This window comes from Heptranchias perlo, chromosome 13 (genome assembly GCF_035084215.1).
Source record: "Heptranchias perlo isolate sHepPer1 chromosome 13, sHepPer1.hap1, whole genome shotgun sequence".
NCBI classification, from domain to species: domain Eukaryota; kingdom Metazoa; phylum Chordata; class Chondrichthyes; order Hexanchiformes; family Hexanchidae; genus Heptranchias; species Heptranchias perlo.
In genome coordinates, this window is record NC_090337.1 from 72,681,083 (window position 1) to 72,697,707 (window position 16,625).

At 46.7% G+C, this 16,625-nt stretch overlaps 1 protein-coding gene across 1 annotated transcript in view; it reads left to right on the forward strand.

Annotated features, from left to right (window-relative positions):
* LOC137331699 (solute carrier organic anion transporter family member 2A1-like) overlaps positions 1 to 16,625 on the forward strand; it is a 323,160-nt gene that overhangs the window by 108,017 nt on the left and 198,518 nt on the right. The window contains exon 3 of the mRNA XM_067995691.1: positions 13,160 to 13,322. Coding sequence (XP_067851792.1) covers positions 13,160 to 13,322 — 163 coding nt within the window. The remainder of the gene's footprint in view (positions 1 to 13,159; positions 13,323 to 16,625) is intronic.

Sequence of the window (16,625 nt, forward strand, 5' to 3'; positions counted from 1 at the left end):
TCCACCTGTGACTCCACTTTCAAGGAGCTATGAATCTGTACTCCTAGATCTCTTTGTTCTATAACTCTCCCCAACGCCCTACCATTAACGGAGTAGGTCCTGGCCCGATTCGATCTACCAAAATGCATCACCTCACATTTATCTAAATTAAACTCCATCTGCCATTCATCGGCCCACTGGCCCAATTTATCAAGATCCCGTTGCAATCCTAGATAACCTTCTTCACTGTCCACAATGCCACCAATCTTGGTGTCATCTGCAAACTTACTAACCATGCCTCCTAAATTCTCATCCAAATCATTAATATAAATAACAAATAACAGCGGACCCAGCACCGATCCCTGAGGCACACCGCTGGACACAGGCATCCAGTTTGAAAAACAACCCTCGACAACCACCCTCTGTCTTCTGTCGTCAAGCCAATTTTGTATCCAATTGGCTACCTCACCTTGGATCCCATGAGATTTAACCTTATGTAACAACCTACCATGCGGTACCTTGTCAAATGCTTTGCTGAAGTCCATGTAGACCACGTCTACTGCACAGCCCTCATCTATCTTCTTGGTTACCCCTTCAAAAAACTCAATCAAATTCGTGAGACATGATTTTCCTCTCACAAAACCATGCTGACTGTTCCTAATTAGTCCCTGCCTCTCCAAATGCCTGTAGATTCTGTCCCTCAGAACACCCTCTAACAACTTACCCACTACAGATGTCAGGCTCACTGGTCTGTAGTTCCCAGGCTTTTCCCTGCCGCCCTTCTTAAACAAAGGCACAACATTTGCTACCCTCCAATCTTCAGGCACCTCACCTGTAGCGGTGGATGATTCAAATATCTCTGCTAGGGGACCCGCAATTTCCTCCCTAACCTCCCATAACGTCCTGGGATACATTTCATCAGGTCCCGGAGATTTATCTACCTTGATGCGCGTTAAGACTTCCAGCACCTCCCTCTCTGTAATATGTACACTCCTCAAGACATCACTATTTATTTCCCCAAGTTCCCTAACATCCATGCCTTTCTCAACCGTAAATACCGATGTGAAATATTCATTCAGGATCTCACCCATCTCTTGTGGTTCCGCACATAGATGACCTTGTTGATCCTTAAGAGGCCCTACTCTCTCCCTAGTTACCCTTTTGCCCTTTATGTATTTGTAGAAGCTCTTTGGATTCACCTTTGCCTGATCTGCCAAAGCAATCTCATATCCCCTTTTTGCCCTCCTGATTTCTCTCTTAACTCTACTCCGGCAATCTCTATACTCTTCAAGGGATCCACTTGATCCCAGCTGCCTATGCATGTCATATGCCTCCTTCTTATTTTTGACTAGTGCCTCAATCTCCCGAGTCATCCAAGGTTCCCTACTTCTACCAGCCTTGCCCTTCACTTTATAAGGAATGTGCTTACCCTGAACCCTGGTTAACACACTTTTGAAAGCCTCCCACTTACCAGACGTCCCTTTGCCTGCCAACAGACTCTCCCAATCAACTTCTGAAAGTTCCTGTCTAATACCATCAAAATTGGCCTTTCCCCAATTTAGAATTTTAACTTTTGGGCCAGACCTATCCTTCTCCATAGCTATCTTAAAACTAATGGAATTATGATCACTGGTCCCAAAGTGATCCCTCACTAACACTTCTGTCACCTGCCCTTCCTTATTTCCCAAGAGGAGGTCAAGTTTTGCCCCCTCTCGAGTCGGGCCATCCACATACTGAATGAGAAATTCCTCCTGAATACACTCAACAAATTTCTCTCCATCCAAGCCCCTAATGCTATGGCTGTCCCAGTCAATGTTGGGAAAGTTAAAGTCCCCTACTATTACCACCCTATTTTTCTTGCAGCTGTCTGTAATCTCCTTACATATTTGCTCCTCAATTTCCCGTTGACTATTTGGGGGTCTGTAGTACAATCCTATCAAAGTGATCTCTCCCTTCTTATTTTTCAGTTCTACCCATATGGACTCAGTGGGCGAACCCTCGGATATATCCCCTCTCACTACTGCCGTGATGTTCTCCCTAATCAAGAACGCAACTCCCCCTCCTCTCTTACCTCCTGCTCTATCTTTCCTATAGCATCTGTACCCTGGAACATTGAGCTGCCAGTCCTGCCCCTCCCTTAGCCATGTTTCAGTAATAGCTATAACATCCCAGTCCCATGTACCCATCCATGCCCTGAGTTCATCTGCCTTGCCCATCAGACTTCTTGCATTGAAATAAATGCAGTTTAATCTAGACTTCCCTTGGTCTTTGCCCTGCTTTCTCAGACCATCTGTCCGGTCATGTTCTGTACACTCTCCCTTACTGCCTTTTGTTTCTGTCACCACTTTATTTCCCACTGACTTCCTGCATCGGTTCCCATCCCCCTGCCACATTAGTTTAAACCCTCCCCAACAGCACTGGCAAACACTCCCCCTAGGACATTGGTTCCAGTCCTGCCCAGATGCAGACCGTCCAATTTGTACTGGTCCCACCTCCCCCAGAACCGGTTCCAATGGCCCAGGAATTTGAATCCCTCCAGCTTGCACCATCTCTCAAGCCACGTATTCATCTTAGCTATCCTGTCATTCCTACTCTGACTAGCCCGTGGCACTGGTAGCAATCCTGAGATTACTACCTTTGAGGTCCTACTCTTTAGTTTAACTCCTAACTCCCTAAATTCAGCTTGTAGGACCTCATCCTGTTTTTTACCTATATCGTTGGTGCCTATATGCACCACGACAACTGGCTGTTCACCCTCCCCCTCCAGAATGTCCTGCAGCCGCTCCGAGACATCCTTGACCCTTGCACCAGGGAGGCAACATACCATCCTGGAGTCTCGGTTGCGTCCGCAGAAACGCCTGTCTATTCCCCTTACAATCGAGTCCCCTATCACTATAGCTCTGCCACTCTTTTTCCTGCCCTCCTGTGCAGCAGAGCCAGCCACGGTGCCATGAACCTGGCCACTGCCACCTTCCCCTGGTGAGCCATCTCCGCCAACAGTATCCAAAACGGTATACCTGTTTTGGAGGGAGATGACCGCAGGGGACCCCTGCACTGCCTTCCTACTCTTCCTCTGTCTGTTGGTCACCCATTCACTATCTCCCTCAGTAATTTTCATCTGCGGTGTGACCAACTCACTGAACGTGCTATCCACGACTTTCTCAGCATCGCGGATGCTCCAAAGTGAGTCCATCCGCAGCTCCAGAGCCGTCAAGCGGTCAAACAATAGCTGCAGCTGGACACACTTCCCGCAGGTGAAGGAATCAGGGATACAGGAAGGAGCCCTGAATTCCCACATCCCACAAGAGGAACATGACACGGCGCTGGGATCTCCTGCCATGACTTAACCCTTAAATTAGCTTAAGAACAACTACAATGTCAAGAGAAAAAAAAAGGAAAGAAAAACTACTTACCACTCCCTTTAAGGAGTTTACTCCTTTAAATTGTTCTCAATTTAGAGAATGTTAACTACACTGGGGACCTTGATTCACTAAAAAATAAACGCTACTTCCTATAAGACCTGCAGACCTTCCCTTTCCTTTTACTTCAGTTACTGCAGATAAGGAGAAATACTCACCTGAACCTACTCACCAATCAGGTGCCTCCCCTGTGTCGCGTCCCGATCTGATTCCTGACGTCACTTCGAACTCGGTCGCAGCTCCGCTCGGCTCCTCTCAGCTGTTCTCAGCGCTCTGAAATCCCGCCTTTTATCGGACGCTCCCTCCGCTCGGCTCGGCTCCTCTCAGCGCTCTGAAATCCCGCCTTTTATCGGACGCTCCCTCCGCTCCGCTCGGCTCCTCTCAGCTGTTCTCAGCGCTCTGAAATCCCGCCTTTTATCGGACGCTCCCTCCGCTCGGCTCGGCTCCTCTCAGCTGTTCTCAGCGCTCTGAAATCCCGCCTTTTATCGGACGCTCCCTCCGCTCCGCTCGGCTCCTCTCAGCTGTTCTCAGCGCTCTGAAATCCCGCCTTTTATCGGACGCTCCCTCCGCTCGGCTCGGCTCCTCTCAGCGCTCTGAAATCCCGCCTTTTATCGGACGCTCCCTCCGCTCGGCTCGGCTCCTCTCAGCTGTTCTCAGCGCTCTGAAATCCCGCCTTTTATCGGACGCTCCCTCCGCTCGGCTCGGCTCCTCTCAGCGCTCTGAAATCCCGCCTTTTATCGGACGCTCCCTCCGCTCCGCTCGGCTCCGCTCGGCTGTTCTCAGCGCTCTGAAATCCCGCCTTTTATCGGACGCTCCCTCCGCTCCGCTCGGCTCCGCTCGGCTGTTCTCAGCGCTCTGAAATCCCGCCTTTTATCGGACGCTCCCTCCGCTCCGCTCGGCTCCTCTCAGCTGGGACATGAGGTTACAGATTGTGCTGGAATACAATTCTGCTGCTGCTGATGGCCCACAGCGCCTCATGGATGCCCAGTTTTGAGCTGCTAGATCTGTTCTGAATCTATCCCATTTAGCACGGTGGTAGTGCCACACAACACGTAGGATGGTCTCCTCAGTTGTCACAGACTAGTTCTCGTAGACTAGTTCTCATATGAGCAGTTGTGGACTAGCTGTCATGGACTAGTTTTCATAAACTTCTTCTCCTAGACTAGTTCTCATAGACTAGATGTCATAGACTAGTTCTCATAGACTAGTTCTCCTGGACTAGTTCTCGTAGACACACTGTCATAGACTATTTCTCATAGACTAGCTGTCATCGGCTAGTTCTCACAGAGTATTTCTCATTGACTAGCTATTATAGACTAGTTCTTGAAGACCAGATGTTGTAGACTAGCTTTTGTCAGCTAGTTCTCATACACTAGCTTGTGTAGACTAGCTGTCGTAGACTAATCCCCATCAACTTGTTTCTCACAGACTAGTTCTCATAGGCTAGTTTTCATAGACCAGTTCTCATAGACTAGCTGTCACAGATTAGTTCTCATTAACTAGTTCTCATAGACTAGTTCCCTGAGAGTAGCTGTCATAGAATAGTTCTCATAGATTTGTCTTCATAGGCTAGCTTTTTAAAAATTCATTTATGGGATGTGAGTATTGCTAGCGGGGCCGGCATTTATTGCCCATCCCAAATTGCCCTTGAGAAGGTGGTGGTGAGCCGCCTTCTTGAACCGCTGCAGTCCGTGTGGTGAAGGTTCTCCCACAGTGCTGTTGGGTAGGGAGTTCCAGGATTTTGACCCAGTGACGATGAAGGAATGGCGATATATTTCCAAGTCGGGATGGTGTGTGACTTGGAGGGGAACGTGCAGGTGGTGTTGTTCCCATGTACCTGCTGCCCTTGTCCTTCTAGGTGGTAGAGGTCGTGGGTTTGGGAGGTGCTGTTGAAGGAGCCTTGGCGAGTTGCTGCAGTGCATCCTGTGGATGGTACACACTGCAGCCACAGTGCGCCGGTGGTGAAGGGAGTGAATGTTTAGGGTGGTGGATGGGGTGCCAATCAAGCGGGCTGCTTTGTCCTGGATGGTGTTGAGCTTCTTGAGTATTGTTGGAGCTGCACTCATCCAGGCAAGTGGAGAGTATTCCATCACACTCCTGACTTGTGCCTTGTAGTTGGTGGAAAGGCTTTGGGCAGTCAGGAGGTGAATCACTCGCCGCAGAATACCCAGCCTCTGACCTGCTCTTGTAGCCACAGTATCCATGTGGCATGTGCAGTTCAGTTTCTGGTCAGTGGTGACCCCCAGGATGTTGATGGTGAGGGATTCGGCGATGGTAATGCTGTTGAATGTTAAGCGGTTAGATTCTTTCATGTTGGAGATGGTCATTGCCTGGCACTTGTCTGGCGTGAATGTTACTTGCCACTTATCAGCCCAAGCCTGGATGTTGTTCAGGTCTTGCTGCATGCGGGCACGGGCTGCTTCATTATCTGAGGGGTTGCGAATGGAACTGAACACTGTGCAGTCATCAGCGAACATCCCCATTTCTGACCTCATGATGGAGGGAAAGTCATTGATGAAGCAGCTAATGATGGTTGGGCCTAGGACACTGCCCTGAGGAACTCCTGCAGTAATGTCCTGGGGCTGATATGATTGGCCTCCAACAACCACTACCATCTTCCTTTGTGTTAGGTATGACTCCAGCCACTGGAGAGTTTTCCCTCTGATTCCCACTGACTTCAATTTTACTAGGGCTCCTTGGTGCTACACTTGGTCAAATGCTGCCTTGATGTCAAGGGCAGTCACTCTCACCTCACCTCTGGAATTCAGCTCTTTTGTCCATGTTTGGACCAAGGCTGTAATGAGGTCTGGAGCCGAGTGGTCCTGGCGGAGCCCAAACTGAGCATCGGTGAGCAGGTTATTGGTGAGTAAGTGCTGCTTGATAGCACTGTCGATGACACCTTCCATCAGTTTGCTGATGATTGAGAGTAGACTGATGGGGCGGTAATTGGCCGGATTGGATTTGTCCTGCTTTTTGTGGACAGGACATACCTGGGCAATTTTCCACATTGTCGGGTAGATGCCAGTGTTGTAGCTGTACTGGAACAGTTTGACTCGAGGCGCAGCTAGTTCTGGAGCACAAGCACAAGCTGTCATAAACTAGTTCTCATAGTCTAGTTCTCATATACTTGCTGTCCTAGACTAATTCTCATACACTGGTTGTCCTAGACTAGTTCTCATATTCTGTTTCTCGTTGTGCGGTCTAGTTCTCATAGACATGCCCTTTCCTGCCACCAGTCATCCAAGCCTGCAAGGTTCTGTCGGCAGTTGAGGCATCGCATAATGCAAGCAGGGGCCTTGTGAATGTGTGCAGGTCAGCGTCCAATTACTTCTATTGGACCCCGATTGCGTTATATCGCAGACATTCGTGGAGTATCCATCGCAGTTTCCCTGCTAAGTGAAATGAGGTGGGAATATGCTGGGAAGAAAGAATGAATCTTTCCTTTCTGAAACCAGGAGCATGAGTGCTGCTCCCGGCCCCATAAGGCAAGTTATGGTCTCCCCTTCCTGAATCCCCTAACTCCCCTCTCATAACCCCCTCCCGTATGCTCCTGCATCTTCTTCCCTTATCCCCCTCCCATATCCCCCTCCCAAATGCCCGTCCCGAATGCCCCCGTATCCCCCTCTCATATTTCCCTCCCATATCCCCCTCTCATATCCCCCTCCCCCTTGAGTGGGTGGGCAGCCAAGGGCGGGCTGGTGTTCGGGAGGCGATGCCACTCTGAGGCCACCTCTCACCCGGTGACATCTCTTTGTGGGGTGGTGGTAAATATCTCAGGAGATCTCACGGTTTTGCTGGCGAGCTGGAATGAACTCGTCTGAGCAATGTCCTGCTGGAAACCCACTCCCGATTAAAACCAATCCCTTTATCTCAGGAATATCAAGCGCTTGATGTCACAAGCTGATAAAAACACAACAGCTTTCAAACTGAGCTCTCTTTTAAAATGAGTAGAGTTTTCTGAAGGCTGGTTTATATTAGAATTCCTGCTGAGAAATCTGAATAATGAGCCTTAGTGTGGTAACAAAACAAACTCTGAAAGTTTGAGACAGTTCGAATGTTTAATAGTAAGGAGCAAAACGTAATTCATTTAATGAGTTGGTGCTTATTTGCTAGTTATGGAATTCTGGCCCAAAAATAAATGTAACTTTAATGCATTAAATAAAGTTGATGGGTGCTATGTTTATAGTGTGCCTGTCTTGTGAATTCAACAAAGTGGAACTGCTGTAAAGAGTAACGTGAGAAATCCTGCAAACTTCAGTCTATGTTTTGAGTCAAAAGGACAATGCCATGTAGCAATCCAAGAACAGGTCCTGATATAGTGCCTGCAGTTTTTATGTTAAACAGACTGTACTTTGTGCTCTTAGTGGAGTGCTGAACAGGCTGCCCAGGTTTTAGGTGACTTTAAATGAATGCTATTCCTGGATTAGGGGAATGTTAGACAAGCACGATTCTTGGATTAGTCTGCTGGGACAGCTCAACTTTAGATCAGTTGGCTGATATCGGTGCAGTGATGTGCTACAATAAGACCTTTCATTGTGGAATTTCAGAGTTTGGATCCATAGGTTTTAGTAATTCATAGGGCCAAGTGTTGTGATGTGATTGTGCCAATGATTGCATCACCCTCTCCTTATGTAAATCAGGTGAAATATCTGGTAAGAGACTTCACTGTGACAGAATCGGCCTGCTTGCTTAGCCCGGCGTTTGTGGAATTTTGGGAAGCAGATGTTCCAAAAACCTTTGCCATTTGAATAAAGAGGAGAGCTATCTCCCCATTAAATGTGCCACATCTCATTTTAATGTTACTTTGCCAGCACACAGGGTACCCTAGATGTATTGGAGCAATTTCCATGACCTGCTATCCAAACGTTTAATGAGATTGCATTGAACCCTCGTTCCTTCAAACTGGGCTCCAATTCAAAACAACATTTATGCCATTGGCAGCAAGTCTCTTGCTTTTTCCTGAAGTAGTGTTTTGTGAAGGGAGTAGGATCATGGTCACTGGTGTATGGCTGCAGTTCTATGGCACTCATGCAGAATAAGAGGATTGACATGAAATTGGAAGTGTATCAAAGATTGAAATATTCTCCTGGTTGCAATTAATTCAACAGCATGCTGCCAAATCTAACCCGAAATCTAATAGGGTTTTACTGCTGAAAATAAAACCTTACCTATAAATCATCCAGAGTATAAAAGATAACATCTATACATAATATTGAATATAGAGATGGGAACTAGAAAACTTAGCTTTATCTGTGGGACCTGGGTTTAAATCCAGCGCAGACTGAGAAATTGAAAGAGTCCAGTTTCTGCTGTTGGACCTGGTGTGAGGTGAGATTGGACAGTCTTATTTCAGTTCCTCTTGGACCTGGTGTGAGGTGAGATTGGACAGGCTTATTTCAGTTCCTTTTGGACCTGGTGTGAGGTGAGATTGGACAGGCTTATTTCAGTTCCTTTTGGACCTGGTGTGAGGTGAGATTGGACAGTCTTATTTCAGTTCCTTTTGGACCTGGTGTGAGGTGAGATTGGACAGTCTTATTTCAGTTCCTTTTGGACCTGGTGTGAGGTGAGATTGGACAGGCTTATTTCAGTTCCTTTTGGACCTGGTGTGAGGTGAGATTGGACAGTCTTATTTCAGTTCCTCTTGGACCTGGTGTGAGGTGAGATTGTATGGGCAGTTTCTCCGAGTGGTGGGAAGTGGGTAGTGGTGTCCCACAGGGTTCAGTTCTGAGGCCACTTCTGTTCACTGCATACATCAATGATTTGCATGTAGGCCCAGAGGGAGTGCTGCTGAAATTTGATGATCATAGAATCATAGAAAGTTATGGCACAGAAGGAGGCCATTCGGCCCATCGTGTCCATGCCGGCCAAAAAAATAGCTATCCAGCTTAATCCCACTTTCCAGCACTTGGTCCGTAGCCTTGTAGGTGCACATCCAAGAACTTTTTTAATGAGTTGAGGGTTTCTGCCTTTACCACCCTTTCAGGCAGTGAGTTCCAGACTCCCACCACCCTCTGGATGAAAACAATTCTCCTCAGCTCCCCTCTAATCCTTCTACCAATCACTTTAAATCTATGCCCCCTGTCACTGACCCCTCTGCTAAGGGAAATAGGTCCTTCCTATCCACTCTATCTCGGCCCCTCATAATTTTATATACCTCAATTAAATCTCCCCTCAGCCTCTGTTCCAAAGAAAACAACCCCAAGCCTATCCAATCTTTCATCATCGCTAAAATTCTCCAGTCCTGGTAACATCCTCATAAATCTCCTCTGTACCCTCTCTAGTGCATTCACATCTTTCCTGTAATGTGGTGTCCAGAACTGTACTCAAGCTGTGGCCTAACCAATGTTTTATACAATTCAAGCATAACCTCCCTGCTCTTATATTCTAATCCTTGGCTAATAAAGCAAAGTATCTCATATGCGTTCTTAACCACCTTATCTACCTGTTCTGCTACCTCCAGGGATCTGTGGACATGCATTCCAGGGTCCATCTGTTCCTCTACACCTCTCCGTATCCTCCCATTTATTGTGTATTCCCTTGCCTTGTTTGCCCTCCCCAAATGTATTACCTCACACTTCTCCGGATTGAATTCCATTTGCCACTTTTCTTCCCACCTGACCAGTCCATTGATATCTTCCTGCAGTCTACAGCTTTCCTCCTCACTATCAACCACACGGACAATTTTTGATGATACCAACATAGGAGGTATAGTTAATCCTTTATAAGGCCAAAGGAAGCTAGAAATGGATATCGATAAAGAATGGGCTAAAATTGTCAGATGGAATTCAATGTCAGTATGTGTGAGGTGATACAATTTGGTTAAAAAAACTAACAGCAATAATGATACTGTGAATGGCAGTGGGCTCGGGGCGGTGGGAGAGCAGAGGGACTTTGGGGGTCAGGTTCACATTAAACCGTCACCTCAGGTTCAAAAGGCTGTGAGAAAAGCTAATGGGAATCTATCACAAGAGGTGTGGAATATAAAAGCCAAGAGGTAGCGATGAGCACATCTAAAACCTCAGCGATGGAGTCCCCCATCGAGTCAGTGAATGAGTTTCAGTTGCTGTGGGTGAGCTGATGGGAGAAGAGCCCGACCCTGGACGCACGCATACGGCTGAACATATCGCACTGAAATACAGATCAGGCAGATAGATGAGTTGCCTTGTGTGCCAGGTGATTAGCACCAGATCTCACAACTCTACAGCCTCCAATTCATTCAAAGTGACCTGGTAGACATGATGTGGAGGAAGGAGGTAGCCTCCGAAAGCTTGTGAATTTAAAATAAAATTGCTGGACTATAACTTGGTGTTGTAAAATTGTTTACAATTGTCAACCCCAGTCCATCACCGGCATCTCCACATCATGGTAGACATGACACCACCCTGGTCTGTCAGAGCCTTAGTAAGACCTGAGTTAAAGGACTCCACACTGTAGGAAGGATATTGAGGCTTTACTGAGGGTACAACACAGGTTCACTGGGATGCTGCCTGATGTGAGGGAATAGAAATATGACTTGAAAAATTGGGGCTTTTTTATTAGAACAACACAGATCACAGAGCAATATAATAGAAGTGTTTCAAATTATGAAAGGGTGGGACAGGGTAGATAGAAGCAGAACGTTGAGGGTCTAGAACGAGAGGCCATCGATTCAAGATTAAATGTAAGAGAATTAGAACAGACGGCAGGAGAAACTTCTTCACACAGAGAGTTGTGAGCTGTGGGATTCACTCCCAGGGTTAGTGGTTGAGACAGAAACTGTGTCAACATTCAAGATTAGTTTAGATAAGTGGAGGAAGGAAAAGGGTTTGAAGGGATATGGGAACAGGGTGGGTAAATGTGATTAGAATTATTAACTGGTGTGGAGGGTAAACACTGACACGGTGGGGCCGAATGGCCTGTTTCCCTGCTGTAACTTCTATGTGTTTCCATCTACTTCTTGGCACCAAGGTGCTACCGTTTTACTGGTTGCCTCCAAGGCAGACTGTGGGGGTGTCTAGACTATGGCTTGGGGAGTAAGTGCAATCCCACCCATGGCACAGCACCATGAGCTCATTCATAGGGGACAGAACCTTTAATTAAATGTAAAAATCACCAGCGTGCAAATTACAGCTTCTGGCTCACATACATTCATTAAATAACTTAATAAGGCCTCATTTCTTCAATATTCACTCTCCAGATAATAATCCTGCCCATTACCTGCAAAAAGAAAATCCTTCTGTCTGTCCCACAGGGCTTTAACTGTGTGCTGCCCCTTTAATGGAACTGGTGCATTTAAAGCCCAGGATGTTCTGGCCGAATAAATGAGTCAGCATGGGTTTGTTAAAGGAAAATCGTGTTCGACTAACTTGATTGAGGTCTTTGATGAATTAACGGAGAGGGTTGATGAGAGGACTGCGGCTGATGGCAGATGAAATTTAAAGCAGAGAAGGGTGCCTCTGGTTCTTTTGCCGATCACCTTAAATCTGTGTCCTCTGGTTACCGACCCTTCTGTCACTGGAAACAGTTTCTCCTTATTTACTCTGCAAAAACCGTTCATGATTTTGAACACCCCGATCAAATCTCCCCTTAACCTTCTCTGCTCTAAGGAGAACAACCCCAGCTTCTCCAGTCTCTCCACATAACTGAAGTTCCTCATCCCTGGCACCATTCTAGTAAGTCTCCTCTGCACCCTCTCTAAGGCCTTGACATCCTTCCTAAAGTGTGGTGCCCAGAGTTGGAGACAATACTCCAGCTGGGGCCTAATAAAGGTATCGAATAACATCCTTGCTTTTGTACTCTATGTCTCTATTAATAAAGCCCAGGGATCCCACATGCTTTTTTAACAGCCTTCTCAATTTGTCCTGCCACCTTCAAAGATTTGTGTCTGTGCACCCCCAGGTCTCTCTGTTCCTGCACCCCCTTTAAAATTGTACCATTTAGTTTTTATTGCCTCTCCTCATTCTTCCTACCAAAATGTATCACTTCACACTTCTCTGTGGTAAATTTCCATCTGCCATCTGTCTGCCCGTTTCACCAGTCTGTTTATGTCCTCCTGAAGTCTGTTACTATCCTCCACATTTTTTACTACATTTGAGTTTCGTGTCATCTGCAAACTTTGAAATTATACCCTCTACACCCAAGTCCAGGTCATTAATATAAATCAAAAAGAGCAGTGATCCTAATACTGACCCCTGGGGAACACCACTGTATACTTCCCTCCAGTCTGTAAAACAACCGTTCACCACTACTCTCTGCTTTCTGTCCCTTAGCCAATTTTGTATCCACGCTGCCACTGTCCCTTTAATCCCATGGTCTTCAATTTTGCTAACAAGACTATTATGTGGTACTTGCCTTTTGAAAGTCCAGAAACACATCAACCGCACTACCCTCATCCCACAGTTATGAAGCATTAGATTTTTAATAACTATGGTAAATAAAGATGGCAACAGAGGATAGCACTATCCAATGAAAGTGGATTTAAATGGATTTAGAGAGGTTATGTCTGATCATCCATGTCAGTCTGACACAAGGACCTGCACTTCTATTAAAGATATGAATGTAATTTTACGCTTCACATGAGGTTACAGCAGAATCCATGTCAACCAGTATCCAATAGACCACATGTATCACTGTAGGTTCTGATGTCCAGGGTCACTTTGCATGACATCTACTGGAATACAATGAATACAGCCTTTATTTAAACAATAATGTCCTTTCACCATTAACTCTTGACGATGTAGGTGCCTTGTACAACTCACACCTTTTGTTACAATTTCTTTCAGATTGGGAACGCAGTTCTGATTGTTTTTGTGAGTTATTTTGGAAGTCGAGTTCACCGACCAAGACTTATTGGACTGGGTGGCCTACTCCTGAGCATTGGAGCTTTCCTGCTCACCTTGCCCCACTTCATTTTTGAGCCTTATCAGTACTCCAAGCTCATAATAGGTAAGGCAACACAACGTGAATTGGTTTCGCATTTTCTTACCTTCAATCTTTTTTCGTGCCTTCTCTTTGCTTTCCCAATTTCCTTTTTAATTTCATGCCTGCACTTTCTATACTCTAGGCTTTCTGCAGTACTGAGTCCTTGGTATCTGACGTAAGCTTCCCTTTTTTGTCTTATCCTATCCTTGTCATCCAGGGGGTTCTAGATTTGGAAGTCCCACCCTTTTTCTTTGTGGGAACATATTTGCTCTGAACACTCACACTTTCTCCTCCTTGAATGCCTCCCACAGCTCTGACATTGATTTACTTTCAAGTAGAACAGTTCTAGCAGCTCAAAACTGGGCATCCATGAGGCACTGTGGGCCATCAGCAGCAGAATTGTATTCCAGCACAATCTGTAACCTCATGGCCCGGCATATTCCTCACTCTACCATTACCAACAAGCCAGGGGATCAACCCTCGTTCAATGAGGAGTGTAGAAGAACATGCCAGGAGCAGCACTAGGCTTACCTAAAACTGAGGTGCCAATCTGGTGAAGCTACAACTCAGGACTACATGAATGCTAAACAGCAGAAGCAACATGCTATAGACAGAGCTAAGCGATTCCACAACCAACAGATCAGATCAAAGCTCTGCAGTCCTGCCACATCCAGTCGTGAATGGTGGTGGACAATTAAACAACTAACAGGAGGAGGAGGCACTGTAAACATCCCCATCCTCAATGATGGCAGAGCCTAGCACGTGAGTGCAAAAGACAAGGCTTAAGCGTTTGCAACCATCTTCAGCCAGAAGTGCTGAGTGGACGATTCATCTCGGCCTCCTCCCGATATCCCCACCATCAGAGAAGCCAGTCGTCAACCAATTCGATTCACTCCACGTGATATCAAGAAATGGCTGAATGCACTGGATACAGCAAAGGCTATGGGCCCTGACAACACCCCATCTGTAGTGCTGAAGACTTGTGCTCCAAAACTAGTCGTGCCTCTAGCCAAGCTGTTCCAGTACAGCTACAACACTGGCATCTACCCGACAATGTGGAAAATTGCCCAGGCATGTCCTGTCCACAAAAAGCTGGACAAATCCAAACCGGCCAATTACTGCCCCATTAGTCTACTGTCAATCATCAGCAAAGTGATGGAAGGTGTCATCGACAGTGCTATCAAGCAGCACTTACTCACCAATAATCTGCTCACCGATGCTCAGTTTGGGTTCCGCCAGGACCACTCAGCTCCAGACCTCATTACAGCCTTGGTCCAAACATGGACAAAAAAGCTGAATTCCAGAGGTGAGGTGAGAGTGACTGCCCTTGACATCAAGGCAGCATTTGACCAAGTGTGGCACCAAGGAGCCCTAGTAAAATTGAAGTCAATGGGAATCAGGGGGAAAACTCTGCAGTGGCTGGAGTCGTACCTAGCACAAAGGAAGATGGTAGTGGTTGTTGTAGGCCAATCATCTCAGCCCCAGGACATTGCTGCAGGAGTTCCTCAGGGCAGTGTCCTAGGCCCAACCATCTTCAGCTGCTTCATCAATGACCTTCCCTCCATCATGATGTCAGAAATTGGGTTGTTCGCTGATGATTGCACAGTGTTCAGTTCCATTTGCAACCCCTCAGATAATGAAGCAGTCCGAGCTTGGGCTCATAAGTGGCAAGTAACATTCGCGCCAGACAAGTGCCAGGCAATGACCATCTCCAACAGGAGAGAGTCTAACCACCTCCCCATGACATTCAACAGCATTACCATCACCGAATGCCCCACCATCAACCTCCTGGGGGTCACCATTGACCCAAAACTTAACTGGACCAACCACATAAATACTGCGGCTACAAGTGCAGGTCAGAAGCTGGGAATTCTGCGACGAGTGACTCACCTCCTGATTCCCCAAAGCCTTTCCACCATCTACAAGGCACAAGTCAGGAGTGTGATGGAATACTCTCCACTTGCCTGGATGAGTGCAGCTCCAACAACACTCAAGAAGCTCGACACCATCCAGGACAAAGCAGCCCGCTTGATTGGCACCCCATCAACCACCCTAAACATTCACTCCCTTCACCACCGGCGCACAGTGGCTGCAGTGTGTACCATCCACAGGATGGCTTCTTCGAAAGCACCTCCCAAGTCCGCGACCTCTACCACCTAGAAGGACAAGGACAGTAGTCACATGGGAACAACACCACCTGCACGTTGCCCTCCAAGTCACACACCATCCCGACTTCCTTCATCTTCGTTGGGTCAAAATCCTGGAACTCCCTACCTAACAGCACTGTGGGAGAACCTTCACCCCACGGACTGCAGCGGTTCAAGAAGGCGGCTCACCACCACCTTCTCAAGGGCAATTCGGGATGGGCAATAAATGCTGGCCTTGCCAGCGAAACCCACATCCCATGAACAAATAAAAAAAAAGGAGCTTTTTCCAGTCCACTTTTGCTAAATCACTTCTCAGCTTAGTAAAATTGGCCTTTTCCCAATTGAGAACTTTTACTCCTGTTCTATCTTTATCCTTTTCCATGACAATGCTAAATCTGACTGAATTATGATCACTACCACAAAAATGCTCTCCCACTGATACTCCTTCCACCTGCCCAGCTTCATTCCCTAAAACTAAATCCAGAACTGCCCCCTTTCCTGTTGGGCTTGCTACGTACTGGCTGTAAAATTTCTCCTGAATGCATTTTAAGAATTCTGCGCCCTCTATACCCTTCACACTGATTCTATCCCAGTTAATATTAGGGTAGTTTAAATCCCCTACTGTTACTGCCCTATTGTTTTTGCACTTCTCAGAAATTTGCCTACGTATTTGCTCTTCTATCTCCCTCTGACTGTTTGGGGGTCTATAATACACTCCCAGCAGCATGGCTGTCCCTTTTTTGTTCTTTAGCTCATTTCATGTGGCCTCATTTGATGATCCTTCTAACATATCATCCTCCTCACAGCTGTTCTTGTTTCTTGAGCCAATATTGCCACCCCCCTCCTTTTTTATCCTCCTCTCTATCTTGTCTGAAAACCCTGTAACCAGGGATGTTGAGCTGCCATTCCTGACCCTCTTTAAGCCATGTTTCGGTAATAGCTATGATATCATACTGCCATATGTCTATCTGTGCCCTCAGCTCATCTGCCTTATTCACTATACTCCTTGCATTGAGATAAATACCATTAAGCACTGCCAAACTCCTGATGCAAAGGATTCCTTGCCACTATTGGAAGAAGAGCAGGGGAGTTCTTCCCCAGTGTCCTGGACAATATTTATCTCTTAACCAACATCATTAAATCAGATTATCTGTCACTATCATATTGCTGTTTGTGGGAG